Source organism: Papio anubis, chromosome 1 (genome assembly GCF_008728515.1).
Source record: "Papio anubis isolate 15944 chromosome 1, Panubis1.0, whole genome shotgun sequence".
Taxonomy (NCBI): domain Eukaryota; kingdom Metazoa; phylum Chordata; class Mammalia; order Primates; family Cercopithecidae; genus Papio; species Papio anubis.
The window spans coordinates 146211956-146232949 of record NC_044976.1 but is presented as its reverse complement, the minus strand read 5'-3'; the positions used below and the strand labels follow the sequence as shown (position 1 = coordinate 146232949).

At 34.7% G+C, this 20994-nt stretch overlaps 1 protein-coding gene across 3 annotated transcripts in view; it reads left to right on the top strand.

The window, feature by feature from the left end:
* Window positions 1-20994, top strand: part of KCTD3 (potassium channel tetramerization domain containing 3) — a 57306-nt gene that overhangs the window by 34255 nt on the left and 2057 nt on the right. For 2 of the 3 annotated variants that reach the window (XM_003893116.4, XM_017949527.3), the window contains 7 exons: window positions 3555-3642; window positions 3772-3888; window positions 5794-5964; window positions 9660-9815; window positions 13768-13864; window positions 20149-20333; window positions 20418-20556. In XM_003893116.4, coding sequence (XP_003893165.1) covers window positions 3555-3642; window positions 3772-3888; window positions 5794-5964; window positions 9660-9815; window positions 13768-13864; window positions 20149-20333; window positions 20418-20556 — 953 coding nt within the window. The remainder of the gene's footprint in view (window positions 1-3554; window positions 3643-3771; window positions 3889-5793; window positions 5965-9659; window positions 9816-13767; window positions 13865-20148; window positions 20334-20417; window positions 20557-20994) is intronic. The other variant, XM_009187401.3, reaches the window with a different exon arrangement.

Below are 20994 nucleotides of genomic sequence, written 5' to 3'. Positions count from 1 at the left end.
ATACAGACATGACACCAGTTAGAACACTTTCACGAAAGAGAGCACACAAGAATCCTGTCGAAGGAGTAATTTCTACTAAAATAACTTCCCAAAACTTATAAACTTCACATGGAAACAAATGATGAAAAGTCATCAAACATAAAAAATTTGCAGTCCCCAAATTGGAAATAATGGAACAATTAGAAAGCTGCTGTATTGAAGGAATAGGACAAATCAGAAAATGGAGGGAAATGAAACACTAAAATTTAAAAGATCATTGAAAATTTTTTTTTAAAATTTATTTAATGGTTAAATAGAAGCAGAGCTAAAAGAAAATTAGTAAATTGACAGACACATCTGAGAAAATCATTTCCAGTTAAGCCAAGAGAGTGAGATAGAAAATATGAAAAAGGAGGAAAAAGTGAGAAAGTATTTCATGTAGGAAGAGAGTAGAGGAGCCATATTGGAAAAGATAACAGCGGCTAACCTTTTGGAGAAATGAAAAAGGACATGAATTTATTGATTAAAGAAATGTACCAAGTCTTGGCAGCCTAAATGTTTAAATGTGCTGTAATAAAAGATATATTACGATAAAAAGTATTCACAGAATAGTGACAGTTTGCCTGTAATTAGACTTTGAGCAGATTCCTCATCACCACTAGTAGACACCAGGAGAAGACTATGGGCATTCTCCAAATGGCAGAGAAAGTAACTTTCTACCTAGGTTTTTATACACAGCAAAACTACCTGAATGAGAAGGGTTTTTTTCCGGAGAGAACTTCTCACTCATAACCCTCAATGAAAGGACTACTAAAGAAAAATGCCTTTTGAAAAGAAGGTTGTTTGTATTTGAAGGGGAAGAAATGGAATGCATTAAGCAGTGATTAGGGAATTGGAAAGTGGTAAATACAATGGTAAATTTAGATAAGTGATTATTTAAAAATTAATGGATGAAGGTTAAAACATCCTGTAAAAAATACTGATGAGTTTACAGGTATAGAGATTATAGTTAAAAGATTCTAGGGGCCTTACATGGGAAGATAGAGTGGTATTTTAAAACTGTAAAACATTTAAATTTACATGTAGAGATTAGTGGTAATCACTGTGTGCTACCTTATAAGAGAAAAATCCGCTTCCATATTTTATTTGTGACCACATGACTGAACCATGCACACTAATCAGTATGGTTTCTTGGATTCTTGCCATGAAGTTGTTAGGATAAAGAAGAGGCTACACAGTGGCTGCTTCCTTGCTTGTGCTAGGAGGGAACTCAGCAGTTCTAACTCACTGTGATTCTGCTTATCCTCTGCTTTCTCTATTCTCGCTGTATTGAAGGGTAGACATGGAAAGAAAAGCAGATCATGATTAAGGGTTACAGAAAAAGAAGTAGCAAGGCTTTAATCCTAGAGCCCGTCCTCCCAGAGAATAAATGGTTAAAATGTTTGCCTTTGTGCCTTGGGAAGTGCTAGGCTCCTCCTGCTCTTTCATTGGAGAAAAAAAAAAAAAAAAAGTATCCAAAGGGAGAAGAATCTCATGGCCTTATCTGTCCCCATTTTCCTACCATGAAGATTCTGGGGTAGGAGTTTAAGCCCTTTCCTTTAGTGCTAGAGCTAAGTAATGATTTAGTTAACTTGGGTAAGAGAATTGGTTAGTGGTGTGTAAAGCAGTCTCCCCTCCATCCTTTAGACATCTTTACTGATATCACTGAAAAGTACTTAATGTTTCCCTGGTATAAAATGTTTTGGCGTTGGCTTTAATTAAAAGCCTGACCTCAGGATAGGGCATGACAATTGAGTTCTTTGAGATATTTCTAGTGTAACTCATAACTGCATGACATTGAGAGGGTACATATAGAAATTAGGGTTATATCAGGAAGAGCTTAGAGGAAGCATTATTTTCAAGTTTTAGTTATTCCTGTTTTTAATTAGAATGAAACTAGATTCTGTGCTTTTTCACTTGCTCTTCAGATATTCCCTTTCCCCTTGCCCTACTTAACTCATAGTTGACTTCAGTGTTCAAGCTTCACTTCCTCTGTGAACCTTTCCTTGATCTTTGCTCTTCACCCACCAGCATTGAGATGGCAATTCTTCCCCTCTCTCCTCTGATTGTATTTAGTCTATTCTAGTGCCTGACACACTATAATTGTCTGCTATTTTTCTTTCTCACAAGTTTACCAGCTCCTAGAGAGCAAGGAGGTACCCCACATCCCTTATCTCTAGTTCAGTGTTTGTTCTCTTGGATAATATGTGGTACATAAAAAGTATTTAAATGTTAAGCAGATAATGTTTAGATTTTAACTTTTCAAATGAAAACGAGATATAGTATATGAAAAGTAAAAGTCCCTTAACATTTTTAACTTTTAAATTATTGGAAATTTTTTAGACTTGGAAGCAAAACTTGGTGTCTAATAATTCATTTAAGTGTCATCTATGAAGAAGCTTAATAGGCATCTCTGGCCTGGCTGTAAACAGGAAAGATTAATTTTGATGAAGAGTAGAATAGTACTCTACTAAAATAGTATTGCAACTATCCTAGCAAACACTTTTTTTTTAATTTGGAGACCAAGTCTCACTCTGTTGCCCAGGCTGGAATGCAGTGGCATGATCCCGGCTCACCACAACCTCTGCGTCCTGGGTTCGAGTGATTCTTCTGCCTCAGCCTCCCGAGTAGATGAGATTACTGGCGTGCACCACTACACCCAGCTAATTTTGTATATTTAGTAGAGACGGGGTTTCACTACGTTAACTAGGCTGATTTTGAACTCCCGACCTCTGGCGATCTGCCCGCTTCGGCCTCCCAAAGTGCTGGGATTACAGGCATGAGCCAGCACGCCCACACTTTTTATGGTTTTTGTTTGTTCGCTTTTTGTTTTGCTTTGTGGTAAAACTCAAGCCCTTTTCTGTTTCTTTTAGCGCAAATATGGAAAGGTATTAATTTGTAAACTAGATTGATTTTCCTGGAAAAACTAATTTTTTTATTCCTATACTTTAAAAAAAATAAATGCATATGAGACTTTGTTTGCCTTGCCATTTCCTAGAAAACAAGTAATCTTTAATAAGGAGAATGAAAAATAGAGAATACCACCTTTTCAGATAAATAATAAATTATCAAGGGAGCAAGTACTTTCTGGAAATCAGTTGCTTTGTTTACTAGTTCTAATTCTATCACTTGCTTACTGTGTGACTTTGGACAGGTCGTTTAATCTCTTGTATGAGAAGGGGAAAAGAGAGGGAGCTGGTCAGACTTGGCCTTTCAGTTCCAGTGGGCTGCGATCTAGTGATCACATGCAAAAAAAGAGGAGACAACCCATCGAAATTGAGAAAGGAAAGTACTGCTGTGGGAAATACAATTTAAAAAAATATTTTGAAGGAAGTATATTGGTGGGTTCTCCTCTGTAGCATGTTTGTGTATATGTGTGTGCATGCATGCACCTATAGAAAGTTTATTTCCTAAGCCCTACTAAAATTGGATGTTGGTTGCCTCTTTACCAGAACAATCAAAGTTTTGAGGAAATTGACCAGAAAACAGAAATTATACTTACTATCTAACATCTAATAATACTCTTACTACATCAGGTTCAAGATGTTGTTCCTATAACTAGTTATGACACTGCTGGATCATTCCTTCTGCTGGGATGTAACAATGGATCAATATATTACATAGGTAAGTGTACAGTCCCTTAAAATGCTCCTGCTTAATGCAATTTTTAAATGAGAACAAGAAAACATTACCTATCAGTTTTAAATAGATATGCTGTTTATTTTAATGCTGTTTAAATTTGTTATGTTTTAGATATGCAGAAGTTCCCCTTGCGAATGAAAGATAATGATCTTCTTGTAACTGAACTGTATCATGATCCTTCAAATGATGCTATTACTGCTCTGAGTGTTTACCTCACACCCAAAACAAGTTAGTACATGGCCAATTTTATACATTCTTGACTTTTTATCTTTTTATTCATTAATTTATTGTGTGACTAGGTCAAATTAAACTGGTGTCTTTCTTTTTGAGAACTGCAGTGCTAAGGATTTCATCTCTACTAAGTCTAAAATTTGTATTAAGTTTCATACTGAAGTCAAACATGACTAGTAAACAAACATAATTTGAGGTGGAAAATTGGAACTTCTGCTGAATTGCATTTGTTGAGCCATATTATTATAATATTAGCTGAAATTACAAAAAAAAAATCTACACATTTATCTTCCTATTAAAATAACTAATTTTTCACTTCAAAATTAGGAACTTTTTAAAAAATAAAAAGTTCTTAGACTACTACTGGAAACTAAGCTTATTTTCTTGGGAATTTAAAAATTTAAGCTGTAGAAAAAAGGTGTTTTATAACTTTCAGTGCATTTTAGAGGCCATTGCAATGAAAGTAACAGACTAGTTCTGTAAAGGAGTAAGAGATAAACACAAATGGGAAATTTAAAATTTACCTATAATGAAAGGAGTTCTAATAAACATTAATATATATTCAATAATACTACTAGGTTTGGATGTGCTGCTTATGTAAGTCATCATTTTATTTAAATTAACAAAGGAAACCATAATTTTTAGTATGAAAGAAATATTCAAGAGTATACCCATGAATTTGACTGAAACCATAGTAGGACTTAAATTGTATTGCTCTAGAAATAGGGTTTGGTAAACCATGGATTTCTAGCCAAGCTGACTCTTTTTGACACCAGCTGTCTTTGGCTGCTTTTCTGCCACAATGACAGAATTGAGAGGTTGTGACAGAGACAGTGTGGCATGCAGAGTTTACAATGTTTACTACTTGGCCCTTTACAGAAAATGTGCCAACCCCTGCTCTAGAATGAGATGTGGATTTTTTTTTTTAATCTAGTTAAAAAGCACGCATAAAACTGGGAAAGTTTTACAAATCAAAGCACTTCTTTTGTTGTGACAGGGGGATTTTAAGACATGAAAAATGGAGTCATCTTCTGGTTATAGGAAGTGTTTTTCATGACATACTTTTTTTCCTTTGATTCAGGTATTTTCAGATGAATCAGTTAGTAAAACTAGAACAGCTAGTAAAGCTAAGAGGTTCTCTATCTGTGAAGCTTTTAAGAGTATAGGTCGCTGAAATTTTTCCTATCTAAATTTACGATGGGGACTGGGCACTTTTTTAAAAAAAGAAAAGAAAAGACACTGCTGAACCTTAGATGATTAGAGGAAACAACATATTGTAAGTATGATGGAAGCAATGTAATGGGTATGTTTATTCCCTAGCACCGTGTTTTGAAACTTCAATAGTATTTATATATATAGTATTTATATATAATGCTTCACTATCTGAGAATGATATAGTATTGTAGTTTAAGTAGAACAGATGGTAATTCTAGGCTAGACATAATAAGGAATATTGCTTTTGGGATACTATGTAGTGTTCTTGGCATGGCAGATTTATGAATTCTTTAAACTATGTTGAGTATCTACTGTGTCTCAGGTACTCTGTAAGGTGACAGATAAAAAGATGATTATGATTCAGTCTTTGTCAATAAGGAGTAGAAGTAGCTAGACATATAAATACGTACAGAATTAGTGTGTTATAATTGCTGTGATAGAACCTAATAGTGCAAGGCAGGAGGTGAATAGTTACATCTTGAAGTGAAGGTTAGGAAAAGATTTATCAAGGAAATAATGATTTTAAGATGACCCGAGAAGTCTTAAAATTTTTTTTTACTGAACTAGATTTAGGGCTGATATAAACAGTGATCCGACTCTGCCTATTTTATCATAGGGAAGCTTTGCAAGGGTAGCTTTTTTATTATCATTCCATAATATATCACCTGTCAACTCAACTTGATATAGGTGTCAGTGGTAACTGGATTGAGATCGCCTATGGTACCAGCTCTGGAGCAGTACGAGTGATTGTACAACACCCAGAGACAGTTGGATCAGGTCCTCAGCTTTTTCAGACTTTCACGGTTCACCGAAGTCCCGTAACAAAAATCATGCTATCAGAGAAGCATCTTGTATCAGGTAAAATAATTTCATTAGTACTGGTAAAGAACTTGGCCTTGTGTGTTATTTTCTGTACCCGCACAAATTAAAAGAATGAAAACGCAGTGTTTATGTGAGAAAAATATACTAGAAGAAGTACTAGAAAAGTTTAATAACTGAGGAAATTATGATCGTCTTTTAAAGATTTCTTTGAGCTGGTCATAGTGGCTCACGCCTGTAAATCCTAGCACTTTGGGAGGCCAAGGCAGGTGGATTGGTTTAGCCCAGGCGTTCAACTGGTGAAACCCGTTTCTACCAAAAAAGAGAAAAAAAAAGATGGTTTTTATTTTGCCTGTTTTTAATATACATAAATTTAGGAGGTGTGATTTTTTTTTTCTCTTGGCATATCTTATTGCAAAATATTTATTTTGACCCTGCTAAGAGGAATTTTTATTAAATTTTTCAACTTTTACTTTTAATATAAATCAGGTTATCTTATGGTTTAATGCTAAAACTGTAGATTTAAATGTGTATTTTGATATTTTGTCATCTCATAAAAATAATAAAATTTAAAATTATAGAGATTATTTGAAGAAAACCTTTTCATGGGTTTGTAGTTCTTTATAGTCATATAAAATTTTAAAAAATTTAAATACTAATTGGATACATAAAAAATTAAGTACTAATTTTCAAGTTTAACAAATAGTACTTTCTGATTACAAAGTAAAATTCTATTGAAGAAATTAATTGTGTATGGAAGATGATTTCTAAAAGGCTTTGTGAAAGTTGCATTGTGAGTTGGGTATGTCAGTAGAGCTTGCTTTCTAGAGGAGTCTTACATTAACTCCTTTTGTAGAGCAGTTCCTGCCCAACTTAAAACTTTTACAAACGTGGTTTTCATGTATCAGATTTGTTTTTATGAAGTCTGGCTAGAAGATAATGCATCTTTTGTGAAAGATGTAGTGAAAGTTTCTCAATCTATTTAAACACCATGTGGAGCTGAAATTCAGTCCATAGCTGACTGATTATGCTTTTATTGAATGTGTAATTGTTTGTGGTATAAGTAGGCCTTGCTAAAACAGTCTCTGTTAGGTTTTCATAAAACATTATTCCCCTCCCCCACTGAGGAGTTTCTAACTCGTGCTGGTGCCTCCTCTTTTGTCCAATTGCTGAGTGTTGGATTGCCCTTGAGCTCTTTCCTGGACTCTCTATTCTTCTTTATCTGTACTTCCCCGGTTATTTGAATAGTAAGTAACTATATGTCAATGGCTCCCAAACTTTCCTCCACCTGTGACTATCCAAAGAGTTCCAAACCTGTGCATCCAGTGTCTGGATCTCTGGTTGTATGTTTAATAGGCATCTCAAATTAAGTTGGACAAAATGGAACTTAACGATTTCTGTCTCAAAAGCCATCTTAGTATGCAGTGTCACCATCTACTTATCTACTAAAGCTGAAAATCTAGGAATCACCCGTGATTTCGCCCTTTCTTTCACCTCCCACATAGTACAATTCACCAGTAAGTCCTGTTGGCTTTGCTGCCACATTATGTCACAAATCCAATCACTTTTCATTGCTATCAGTCTACTGTCTCACATCATCATCCTTTCTGCCCTAGATAACTAGTAACTTCTCAACTTTTCTGTCTCTGTGGTACATGCTCCACACAGCAACCAGAAGTATCTTTTAGAAATGCAAACCAAGTCTGATTCCTGATGGCTTCTAATTGTATTTAGAATAAATTTAAATTTCTACCGTGGGCTACATGGCTTTTCTTGTTCTAGATTCTACCTACCTTTAAAATCTCTTCCCAACTCCCATGTCACTTTTCTCATTGCTGATAACACTCTAACCTGTTGGCTTTTCTATTTTTAAAAAATGCCTTAGAGAACTTTTGTGTTTGTTCTTTTTATTCGAAATGTTTTGCCCCTAGATATTTGTTTGGCTGCATTCTTGTCATTCTGGTGGCGTTTCAAATCCCTTCTCAATGAGGACTCCTTGGCAACCTGCTTTAAATTAAATTAGCCAAACCTCTATCCAACAATAACTTTCCCTAACAGTACCTTGCTTTGTTTTCCTTATAGCTTTATCACTTAATCATTTATTTGCTTGTTTATTATCTCTGTATAATTAGAAACGTTTTCCAATAGCAGAAACTTTGTTCTATTCTCAGCACTTAGCATAGTTCTGACACATAAAAGATGCTGAATAAATGTTATGAGATAAGGCAACTCAATGCTCTGAGAAAATAGGCCGTTTTGCAGGGTTACTGTGATGTTTCAATGGTAACATATAGAGATACTCTGTAATAATTGCTATTGTGGTTATAATGTTATTGTGGGATGTGATACCAAGGAACTACTTTGTAAAACTTGTATTTTAACATCAGATATTTCATGTAGGTTTGAAACTTACGTAAGTTTATCAAGAGAAATATCCTTTTTAAGAAAAAATCTGGAGCATTTTATGTATACTCAGTTATGTTATTCTGCCACCTGGTGGATATTAACACATATGTAATGACATTGTTTTCCTTATAGTGCAGTTTGATCTCTTAAAGAAAAACTTTAGATGATGACCGATATTAGCAAAATTGACATAGTTGTCCAATTGAATCAACTAACAATATTTAAATTATTTTTCAGAATACTAGTAAGCTTAGTAGTGAAATCAGAAAATGATTTCCCATGAAATTAAATAGCCTAGGACAAAATGTCTCCTTTTTCACCAGAAAGCTGACAGTCTAGCAATTGAGAATTTTGTTACGTAAGAATAGAAAGTACACAGTTGTTACTTATTTCTATTTGCCAAAATTAAATTTCTTTCTAAAGTTTTGTTTAAAATATGTGTAACTGTAAAATATGTAACACATTTTTACCTGGTAGTAAATATTATGTATGTGTGTATATAAGAAATTTTGGAGACTTTCCTAATATTTACGGATGAGTTCATAGCTCATTGCTAATAATAACAGATTTTCTAAAATCATGAATGGCAAAATTAGTATATTTTTTATTAAAGCATGCCAAAAAAGTAGTTTTTGCGTTAGTAATACATTTTATGGTGTGTATTTTCAAATAGAGTATCTACTCAGACAAAAAAAAGTAGAGATAGATTAGGAGACATTTTAGTGTATGCTCAGTTAATATTCTGTTGGCAAAATAAAACTAATTGGAGCATGTTTTTTAAATGCAGACTTTCTTTGTATAAAAATATTGCTCAGCTTTAGTATAGAATCTTAATTTTCCTTAATGTAATGATGAGTGGGCAATAAATAGCTGATTGCTTAAGATGTTTGACAATTGTCATTTGTGCCAATAATTTTTCGGTAAGTCCTGATCTAGGTTAATATTTGAGTAGCATAAGCAGAAACAGTTTCTATAGTTAGGAAAAATAAACCAGGAAACTGTTTACTATGTAGTTTAGCCACAGAACAGGACAATATTCAGCATCTTTTTTCTTACACACACATTATTTTTAACCTTTACTACATTTATACCCTACAAGCTATTTTTATGAGGATCTGTAGGTTTACTTGACATACCTTATATTTTTCAGCAAGGTAAAGCATACTCAGTTTTCTCAGTTAAGTAGATACAAATTACGTATAGTTTTAAGATAAATATGTCATTTGCCACTTATACTCTGATGTGTTTAATGTAGATGATTGTGAAAAAAGTTAAAATGAGTTTTTAAAAGTAATTTTGCATTCTTTTGTGTTCTCTTTCTTTGCTAGTCTGTGCAGATAATAATCATGTCCGGACGTGGACAGTAACGCGATTCAGAGGAATGATCTCTACTCAACCGGGTTCTACTCCTTTAGCGTCATTCAAGATACTCTCCCTGGAGGAGACAGAAAGTCATGGTAGCTATTCCTCTGGAAATGACATAGGTGAGTTATTTTAGGGCATTTTTAGGTACTATATTAGCTGTTCAGAAGAAGCATATCAACTAATAAAACCATAAAAACGAGTTTTAAATACAAAGTTTTCATTTTAATTTTGAAATATTAAACAGAATTTTAGTGTATTTTTCTGATTAAATTCTATAAATTCACGAAATTATTTTATTGCAGCATTTTTCATTAAAATGTTAGGAGAGCACATTTTTCTTCTTATTAATGTTTCCTCATTTAAAGAGTGTCATCTTCACGTTAGCTACTTTTATTATTAAAACTGTGATAGCTGTGTACATTTGATATTTGAAATTTTTTTTATTAATCTACTGAAAATAAAATTTGAAGCTCGAAAATGTTCCTATATAATGAGAGTCATTTTGATGACATGGTAATATTCATTATGAAACAGTGTAGCATGTCTCCATTGATATTCTCTGATTTCAGCAAAAGGTGTATAAGTTTAGTTTAGGTTTTCTCTCTATACACCATACATACATGTGCACATGGGCACTCACATCCACACGTGTGCATACACATACACAGTCTTCATAGAGATCATTCCACCCCCGGCCCCATTTGAAAGAATCTTACTGTCCTTATAAGCTACTTAAGAGAATTCTACTACCACAGCCTTATGATTTTTAGAAAGAGAAATATGCAGTGTTACCAGTTTTAACAGTTGTTATGTAATCCCAGTTCTCTGCATGATGCTAGGCACTGGAAGTTTATATTGTTATTTATTCAACAAATATTTATTGAGTGCTTGTGTTCTAGATACTAGACATTTTAAAAAGTGCAGTGAACAACATCAACTTACGATGTAGTGAGCAGTAGGAATTAAATGAAACAATTGTATTTTGGAACTCTGCTTAAAGGCATAGGTCAAAAAGAACCCAGAGGAGACAGTGCCAGAATCTGTGTTAGAGGTTGTAATATATGCTCTCATTTAATCTTCTTGACAATTTAGGAGGTAGATACCCCACTTAATGTTGACGGAAGCTGAGATTCAGACAGCACTTCATAGAGGTTTTAATGTTTGAACTGATACATGAAGGATAGACATTTGTTGGGTGTGTAAGATTCTAGGGTTGGAACATTCCTGGCAGAGAAAACAACAAGTTAAAAGGGTAGAAGCCAGGGGAACTTGGCAAGTTTGGAGAATGTCAGGAAGGTCATTAATTGTTAGATTATAGGATTTGTGGGTAAGAATACTAAGATATACTGAGTGAATAGGCCAGTGCCAGATCATGGAAGGCATCTATACATCAAACTAAGAAATTTAGATTTTATCTTGTAAGTAATAGGGACCTTTTGAAGAATTTTGAGAATGATACTAGATTTGTAATATATATAATTCATCTTTCAAGAGCATGCAAGAAAACTTGACAGTGAAGACTTAAGAGAGTGAAACAAGGAAACCAGAAAGGAGGAATTTATTAACCAAAGTGCATGGTGGTCATTGACTAGATGTGGCAGGCATGAGAGAGGAAGGAGTCTAAAGTGACCCTAAGGATTCTTGGGAAATGGAATAGCTGAGTATTACTTACTAAATACAGAAATATAGAAAGAAGAACTTATTTTGAAAACAAAGATGAATTCAGACTTACGTATTTTGAGTGATTGTACATATGGATACTATTCTGTGGTGTGAAGATATACCTGGTCTCTGGAGAAAGACCTTAACTAGAAGTTATGTTTATGAGTATTCTGCATATAAGAAGCACCTGAAAGCCCCAGGAGTAGATGTATTGTTCAAGGAGAGCATGTGTATTGTGAATACAAAGATATTTATAAACAGCCCTGTGAATTAATTATAAAACCCAGTAAGATAAAGAGGACAGGGAGGTTTTTCATTCTTCTTTATAGTGGTATTTAAAATATATATATCCTCAGAGATCATTGGACATATAGATCAGTGGAATAGAGTAGAGTCCAGATTCAGTAGAGTGGTAAAGGTGGAATCTACATTGTAGTGGGTAATGGGGTAATAGATGTTGGAGGTGTCCATGAAAGAAAGAAGTAATGGAGCTAGTTGGAAGGCAAGGAAGTTCAAAGGTCATATTTATACACATAATCTTAGCCAAAAGGCCGAGAAGCGATCGAAGGTCATATTTTTTATTCCTCCAACTTTCTCCCTCATTAAAGTTAAGAAAGATCTGGGGATATTTTGTATTCCAAGGAAAGGAGCCAACTTGGGAAGGGAAACTATAAATGGGAGGTGGGGGAAGAAAGGGCAAAGAATTAAGCTATGAAGAATAGATTATGGGTCAGTCTCATGTCAATATGAGGTTCAAGGGGAGAGAAGATACAGTTCTATAGTCTTCTCATTCCTAGTTATTTTATTCTGAGTTATTTTATTCATGGTCACTATTTTAACCTTGTTTATGAGTTATTGAATGAGGACTGTCATTTCATTTTAATAAAATTAGAGATCAGAAAATTCCAGTAATTGAGCAACTGCATAGTATAGTGAAGAGCCAGACAGCTTAGGTTTGTTTGAATTCCACTTCCATCATATAAAGATCTGTGAGATCTTTCGTTAAGTAATCTCTTGGTGCCTTATTTTTCTCATCTGTAAAATGGAGATAGTAAATAATAGCACCTCCCTTAGGTGGTTATTATGGTGATTAAAATGAGTTTATATTTGGAAAGCATTTACGGTGGCACATGCTAAGTACGGTATAAATATTTGCTAACTAATAAAGATGACATTGGTTCATTTATTAAGTACATGTATGTTTCGTGTAACATAACTTGGGATATATTGTCTTTAAAAATTTTATTGTAAAACTTTTTACAATACTTTTTATGAATTGTAAGTTGATACTATTTTAGCTACTATGTATAATGGGAAAAGAGAATTATTAAAATTTTATGTTTAAGTTTTAAACAAAAACTTTTTTCTTTACGTTATTGTTCAGGATCTTTCTAAAATATAATAGGCTATTTATCTGTCTTGCCAAATACAATAAAGTGAAAATAATTGAATCTTTCATTTTAGATTGAAAAGCTTCAGGGTGCAACTCAATAGTAAATTTTATGCTGTACTTTAGTCTTCATACTGTACTTTGTTTTTCTCTTTTGGTTTACCAATTACCTTATATAAAATTGTGTGTGTTTTTTTAATTTGCATCCTTAAAAAGAAGAAATACTAAAGGAAGAAATGTGGTTAACAGAAGCTTCAACTAATTACATTCCATCTGATGAAGTTTCACTTTATATTTTAAGATTTTCTGTGTTGTCTTCTCAAAAAAGTAAAATCAGTACATGAAATGACTTAATGTATATGTCTTTTTTAAGTTATAAGAATCTAAGCACATCCCCAAAGATAGTAAATATCTTTTTTTTTTTTTTTTTTTTTTTGAGACAGAGTCTCATTTGTCACCTAGGTTGGGAGTGCAGTGGCTGATTCAGCTCACTGTAAGCCTCACCCCTGGCCTAGCTGCATTCTCTGCCTCTAGCCTCCCAGAGTAGCTGGGACTACAGGCGCCACCGCCCGCTAGTTTTGCATATTTTTAGTAGACGGGTTTCACTGTAAGCAGCCAGGATGGTCTCTGATCTCCTGACCTCGGATCCCCGGGCCTGCTTCGGCCTCCCAAAGTGCTGGGATTACAGGCTTGAGCCACTGCCACCGCCATTGGTGGGGCCATCTTAACAGGTCTCCTGAAATTGTTAACGTAGCACCTTAGGACATTTTTTCCTTTAGCTTTTACAGCCTTAGTTATATATAAAATATAACTTAGAAATAATTGTGTATTTCTTTAAAAAATTTTTAATGCAAATTGAAGTACTTGTATACATTTATTCCATGTCTGATTGTGAGCTGAAATGTGATACCATATTGGTATGTATGAGAAATTCTTTTCTTGTATTAAGAGTAATGTTCCTTTTGTAAAATGAAAGAACTGAAATTTTAATTTTTTGACATTTTTGTTTTCTGATCAAGGACCTTTTGGAGAGCGAGACGATCAACAGGTGTTTATCCAGAAAGTTGTTCCCATCACCAACAAACTATTTGTAAGACTCTCATCTACTGGAAAAAGGTAACACTTTATTGTAAAAATATTTGTATTCAGAAGCCACCTTTTGTCTTACAAAACATATGGCATAATTTGACGTATTGATCAAAGAGTGCTAGTAGAAACAAATTGTTGGGAGAGGAGTCTGTTATCTCATAATCATAACTCAGAATGAAGACAGTATACGTTATGCTTACTTTCTGGGATTTAAGAGTTTCACTGATGCTGTGGACAGTTAGGAGGGACTAATGATAGAATAAGAACACAGTGAACTTTTTTTCATGGCCAAACATAAATACTTATTAATTTTGTTATTATAAGCAGTTTCTTTCTTTAAAAAACCTAGAACTTAAATATTTTCCATCCCATATAAATCTGTATACATTATTTATGTTTCTCAAATAAAACATATTACAGATTTCCTGACATTTAGTATCCCCTTTTAAAATAAAAATGACAAATACTGATTAATAACACTAATGTGCATTAATCTTGGCACAGCTTACGACATAGCACCCATGTTTTATTTTCTATTTTAGACTAATTTCTGTCTACTTGAACATGGAGAGAAATTATCTGTCTCCGTGAGAGCAGGATTCTTGTCTTTATGCGGTCTCCTCAGTATTTGTATGTGAATGCTGCCCTTATGCTTCCATTATATGACACTGGCAGTATTCCTCTGTTTAGTCTTTTCTGTTCAAACTTAAAGAACATAGTGATTTTGCTGAACTAATTCTGACACTTCCTGTTACTAGCTATGTAAATGCAACTCAAGTTATTTTATTTCCCTTAGCCCAGTTTCTTTATAAAAAAGGTTCAACGACTTTGGCAGGATATCATAGGATAAAATAAATTTCAAACGTGTAATATCTTGCATGGTACCTAACCATAATAGATGTACAGTAGAAGTTAATTTCCTCTTCCTTTTGACTGAAATTTTACTTCTTTTAAAATTATTATTTATAATCTCAGATTTTACTTCAACATTTCTCTGCTTTAAAAACAAATTTTTTTGACGACGAGAACACATGGACACATGGGAGGGAACAACACACAACAAGGAGCCTGTTGAGGGTGACGGAGGATGGAGAGAGAGAGCACATCGGGAAGAATAGCTAATGGATGCCAGGCTTAATACCTAGGTGACGGGTTGATCTATGCAGCAAACCAGCATGGCACATGTTCACCTATGTAACAGACCTGCACATCCTGCACATGTAGCCCAGAACTTAAAAGTTGCAGGGAAAAATTTTTTGCATGTCAAACAAGTGAAAAAAGTAAAATTCCTCTAAAGAGTCCATTAGGAAGGTTATTGTTTTCATTTTATTTATTTATTCATTTACTTATGAATGAGACAGTCTTGCTCTGTTGCCAGGCTAGAATGCTGTGGCGCAATCTCAGCTCACTGCAACCTCCAGACATGTGTCTGCTCATGTCCTTTGCCCACTTTTTAATGGAGTCGTGTTTTACTTGCTGATTTAAGTTCCTTATAGATGCTGGATATTAGACCTTTGTCAGATGCATAGTTTGCAGATATTTTCTCCTATCCTGTAGGTTGTCTGTTTACTCTGCTGATAGTTTCTTTTGTGGCGCAAGTGCTCTTTACTTTGATAAGGTCCCACTTGTCAATTTTTGTTTTTGTTGCAGTTGCTTTTGGAGTCTTTGTCATGAAATCTTTGCCAGGGCTGATGTCCAGAATGATATTTCCTCGATTTCCTTCTAGGGTTTTTACAGTTTTAGGTTTTAGGTTTTACATTTAAGTCTTTAATCCATCTTCTGTTGAATTTTGTATGTAGTGAGAGGAAGGGATTGAGTTTGAATCTTCTGCAAATGGCTAGCCAGTAATCCCAGCACCATTTATTGAATAGGGAGTCCTTTCCCCATTGTTTATTATCAGCTTTGTTGAAGATCAGGTGGTTGCAAGTATGTGGCTTTGTTTTCTGGGTTCTCCATCCTGTTCCATTGGTCTGTGTGTTTGTTTTTGTACCAGTACCATGCTGTTTTGGTTACTGTAGCCTTGTAGGATAGTTTAAAGTTGGGTAGTGTGACGTCTCTGGATTTGTTCATTTGCTTAGGATTGCTTTGGCTATTTGGGCTCTTTTTTGGTTTCATATGAACTTTTGAATAGTTGTTTTTTTTTTTTTTGAGATGGACTCTCACTCTGTCGCCCAGGCTGGAGTGCAGTGGCACAATCTGGGCTTACTGCAAGCTCCGCCTCCGTGGTTCAGGCCATTCTCCTGCCTCTTCCTCCTGAGTAACTGGGATTACAGACGCATGCCACCATGCCGACTAATTTTTTGCATCTTTAGTAGAGACGGGGTTTCACCATGTTAGCCAGGATGGTCTCGATCCCCTGACCTCGTGATCCACCCACCTCTGCCTCCCAAAGTGCTGGGATTACAGGCATGAGCCACTGTGCCTGGCCTAGAAATAGTTTTTTCTAGTTCCATGAAAAATATCCTTGGTAGTTTGATAAGAACAGCATTGATGTAATTACTTTGTGTAGCATGGCCATTTTAACAATATTGATTATTTCTATCCATGGTCATGGAATGTTTTTCCATTTGTTTGTGTTGCCTGCTTTCTTTGAGCAGTGCTTTATAAGTCTTGTTGTAAAGATCTTTCACCTCTCTGGTTTGCTGTATATCTAGGTATTTTATTCTTTTGTGGCTATTGTTAATGGGATTGCATTCTTGATTTGGCTCTCAGTTTTAATGATAATTGCTGTATAGAAATGCTACTGATTTTGGTACATTGATTTTGTTTTTTGAAACTTTGCTGAAGTTGTTTATTAGATCTAGGAGCCTTTGGCAGAGACTATGGGGTTTTCTAGGTATAGAATCATTTGATTTTCATTTTAATGTTACTAATCCTGTTGATTTTAAAATTTTATGGTTGCGTTTTCAACATATCTCTTAATATTTTGATGAATAAATTCTTTGAGAAGTGACTTTTTTAGATTAAAATTCATTATCTCAGATTCCCTAAATTACTGTGATTTAGTGTTCTCTGCATATTCAGTGAAGAAATTGCGAAATGTTATTAAAACTGGTATAACATTCTCTAACAATGTAGTATATCCTATTTACTTATTCAATTCTAATATCCCCTCTTCTGTTATTTCTAATATCCCCCTTTCAGTTATTTCTAACAGTAACAGTGTGTTATAATCAACTACAATTTCTGCATGATAAAACAAATTTTATAATTTTTAAGTTTATGATTCCAAAGGAAAAGCTGTAGTTACAAAAATAACATGCAGAAATTACTCTGTAGAATTGAATAGAAAATCAGCCCTTTATAAAGCTATAGTGAACCAAAGATTTTGTTTAAGGACAGTTCAGGCTCCTAATAGTGAGAAGTGAAATGAAAGGGTTTTATTTAAAGGAAGCAGGAAAAAAACCTTGTAGAAAATTTTAAATATAAAGGAGTAGTTTTAAAAAATCTATTCCATAGGGGGAAAAAAGAGCAAAATTATGTTTGTTTTGTAGAAGCATTAGGGTCACAGTGGATACCCCTATAACAAAAGATAGGCTAGCAGGAGAAAACATTACAAATTGATTTTATTATAGCTTTATATGGCACGAGAATCTTCAGAATGAAGACCCAAAGACAGAGGGAAAAGTGTCTGCTTTTATGCTTAGGTTAGAAAAAGCAAGGACAGCCATGTAGAACTGTGACTGGACAAAAAGGTGTAAGTTAACACAAATAGACTGAGTAGAGAAATCCTGCAGGAACTGTCTCCGTGTGGCATTCCTTTATCCCAGGGATGGGGCAGAACCCCTCTGTAGTGAGGGCCTTAATTTCTTTATGGCCAGCTGTTCACAGAAAGATAGGGAGATGTTAGGGTAATATTTTTATGCTTCATGGCTAGCTTTGGGGAAAGAGGGTTCTGGTTTCTCTGACCCACCTTGGGGAAAAAGAAGATTGTCTCTATGGTTTGCCTTGCAGGTCAGAGAGAAACTTTGCTTCTGAGGGTATTTTCTGAGACCCAAGTTTTCATATGCATACAAATGTTGATTTGTTTTATTTGAAACATTAACAGGAATCTGAAGAGGGGCTTGTTGAACATTTTAAATCAATTTACAGATATTATTTAAAAATAAATGTAATTCACTAAATTATGATCATCTTTATAGATACAGGAATAAAATCTGACAATTCATCATCTATTTATGATTTTTAAAAACCCTAGCAGCTAAAAGAAGGGGGAATTTTAAAATCTGATAATGCCCATGAAAATAATTCTTTCAAACTTTATATTGGCAAAATATTAAAACTTCCTTTGTGTGATATTGTGAAATATGTATTTGGTCTTTGTCTCTGCTTCCTGGTATATACCTTCAAAAATTCTTGAAGTCTTCCAAATGATAAGTGTCTTTTTGTATGCCAGTGAGTTGACTGATGGCAGGTCACCAGAAAGACCAAGACGGGAGTAGAAAATTGGCACTTTCAGCCCCACCCTGCAACCTTTGAGAAGGGGAGAGGAGCTGAAGGCTAAGTTGATCATCAATGGCCAATGATTTAATCAATCATGCTTATGTAATGAAGCCTCCATTAAAATAATAATAATAACTGAGTTCAGAGGGCTTCCAGGTAGCTGAAAACCTGGAGGTTCTGGAGGGTGGCGTGCCCAGGGAGGGCATGGAAGCTCCATGCTCTTTCCCACACACCTTACCCTGGGAATCTATTGTTCATCTGTACCCTTTGGAATTAACCAGTGAATGTGAGTTTTTCTCTGAATTCTGTGAGCCACTCTAGGAAATTAATTGAACCTAAGGAGGAGGCTGTGGGAACCCTGATTTACAGTCAGTCAGTTAGAAGCACAGGCAAAATAACCTGAGGCTTGTGATCAGCCTCTGAAGTGGAGCTCAGCTTTGTGAGACTGAGTCTTCTACCTGTCACACTAGCTGATATGACAGACAGTGTCAGAATTAAATTGAGTTAGAGGATACTTAGCTGGTGTCTGCTGGAGAATCAATTGCTTGCTTTGTGTTTGGTGAACCCCTCCACCCCATTTGGTCACAGAACCCTTTTTGTTGCGAAGTAGTGAAGGACATTCTACTCCAAAATATGCCAAATTGGTATATTGATTATTTTGAGGAGAAAACATTGGATAAATTGTCATTTCAGAGGGGGATAGCTGACCTCTCTCTTTTTTTACATGCAGCAAGCCAAAAGATTTTCTGGGAGTGTTATCCTCCCTGTACCAGGACAAGAGAGTGGGAACTGGGGGCTGCAGTGGACCTGAGTGGATATGCTTACCTTCCACTAGCTTTGCATTGTCCCACTATATATATAATATATACATATCTTCTAGTGACTCCGTTAGAAATGTACTGCCTCTAGTCAGATTTTCTTTATCCTGTCATTTGTTCTCCAGTTTATCATTCTTTGTCTAATTGTATAAAAGCATCTTGCTTTGGCCACTTCTTTGGACCTCACTCTCTTGTGAAGATTCCCATGTACATGTAAAACTAATAAAACCTATATACTTCTCTCTTGTCAGTCTGTGTGGTGTCAGTTTGGTTTCTAGATCCAGCCAAGAGCCCACATAACTAAAAGGGCATTTGGAGATAAACTTTCACTTTCCTTAGAGTTGATTGTTGCATGAGAGTACAGGAAAAATACTTTGGTTTGTTTATTCCTGTATTCACAAACCTTGAGATCAAGAATGAGACTAGGATAGTCTTTATCACTACATGTGGGCATGTAGGAATTAACTTTTTCCCTCCTTTTTGTCTGGCCTACTAGGAAGCTCATTTAAGCTTCATACTCTATTCCTGTATGTTTCTCAGATTCATGTGGATGGTATTTTTTCTTTGTCTATTTTTTTGACCTTGTGTTTGCCTATACCGATTTTTCTTTTTTAATAAACTCCCTCAACTCTGAAGTAGGCTGGGATAACTAATTCAGCCAAGTACAATTCAGGTAGCCCTTACATGACTTTGGAAAAATGATTTACTGATGTTATCTCTTGGTTTCCTTATTTGTTAATGTGGATAGTAATTGTTCTCTCTCAGGTTCTTTTTATCTTTTATGAAAATCAAATAGCCATAAAAATCTTTTTTTAAAGTTAAGAGTATTATCCTAATGATGGACACAATATGGGCTATCTCCATAGAACTATATATTTCTTCTGGTTTCAGATTTTAAAAATTTACACATAAATTTTAAATGATTTTCTAAAAGTCTTTTCTAGTATACCATGTTTGCTTTCTTTATTTCTTTCTGCCTTTTTAGTTTCATAGCTTCTTTTTAAATAATTGCTCATTCCCATCAGGGCTCTTTCTGCTTTTCTTTTGCAGAATATGTGAGATCCAGGCTGTTGACTGTACTACAATATCTTCATTTACAGTGAGGGAATGTGAAGGATCCAGTAGGATGGGCTCGAGACCAAGGCGTTACTTGTTCACAGGCCATACAAATGGCAGCATTCAAATGTGGGATCTGACCACTGCTATGGATATGGTTAACAAAAGTGAAGATAAGGGTAGGTTCTCATGCAGAAGGATGTTTTTGTCACAAGGTTAAACTTTTCACATAAGCAATTATGACTACTATTTGTTCTCCTAAGATGTAGGTGGTCCAACCGAAGAAGAGCTACTCAAATTACTGGATCAATGTGATCTGAGCACATCTCGCTGTGCTACTCCTAACATCAGTCCGGCAACTTCTGTAGTTCAGCATAGCCACTTACGAGAATCAAATTCTAGGTAGGTTAAAGAGTTGGGTATTATAAACAAAATTTATTTGTTTTGGGGAAATTGACTGAAATACTGTAATCACATAGTTGTTCTAGAAAGCCATACTTTTCAAGGTACATTTTAAATTCAGACATTATGTTAATTTTTTAAGTTTTACTAAATTTCTTGATAGGCATATCTGGTTCTTTTCATAGAAAAACATTTTTTGCCTTTTAACTTATTTTGTGAATTGCTGCCAAATTGGAAGCCTATTATGTGATCAAGAATTTATTCAAAGGAAATTAGGAAAATCACATGTCACCTTGGTTAGTATGTGAAGCTTTACTGTCCCGTCTCAGGGACAGTATTAATCTGTGATTCTATTATGTTGTCTAGTCTTACATTTAAACATTATGTACTTGTACTATAAAGTTCCGTAATGTCTTTTTAGTTATGATATTGATAAAT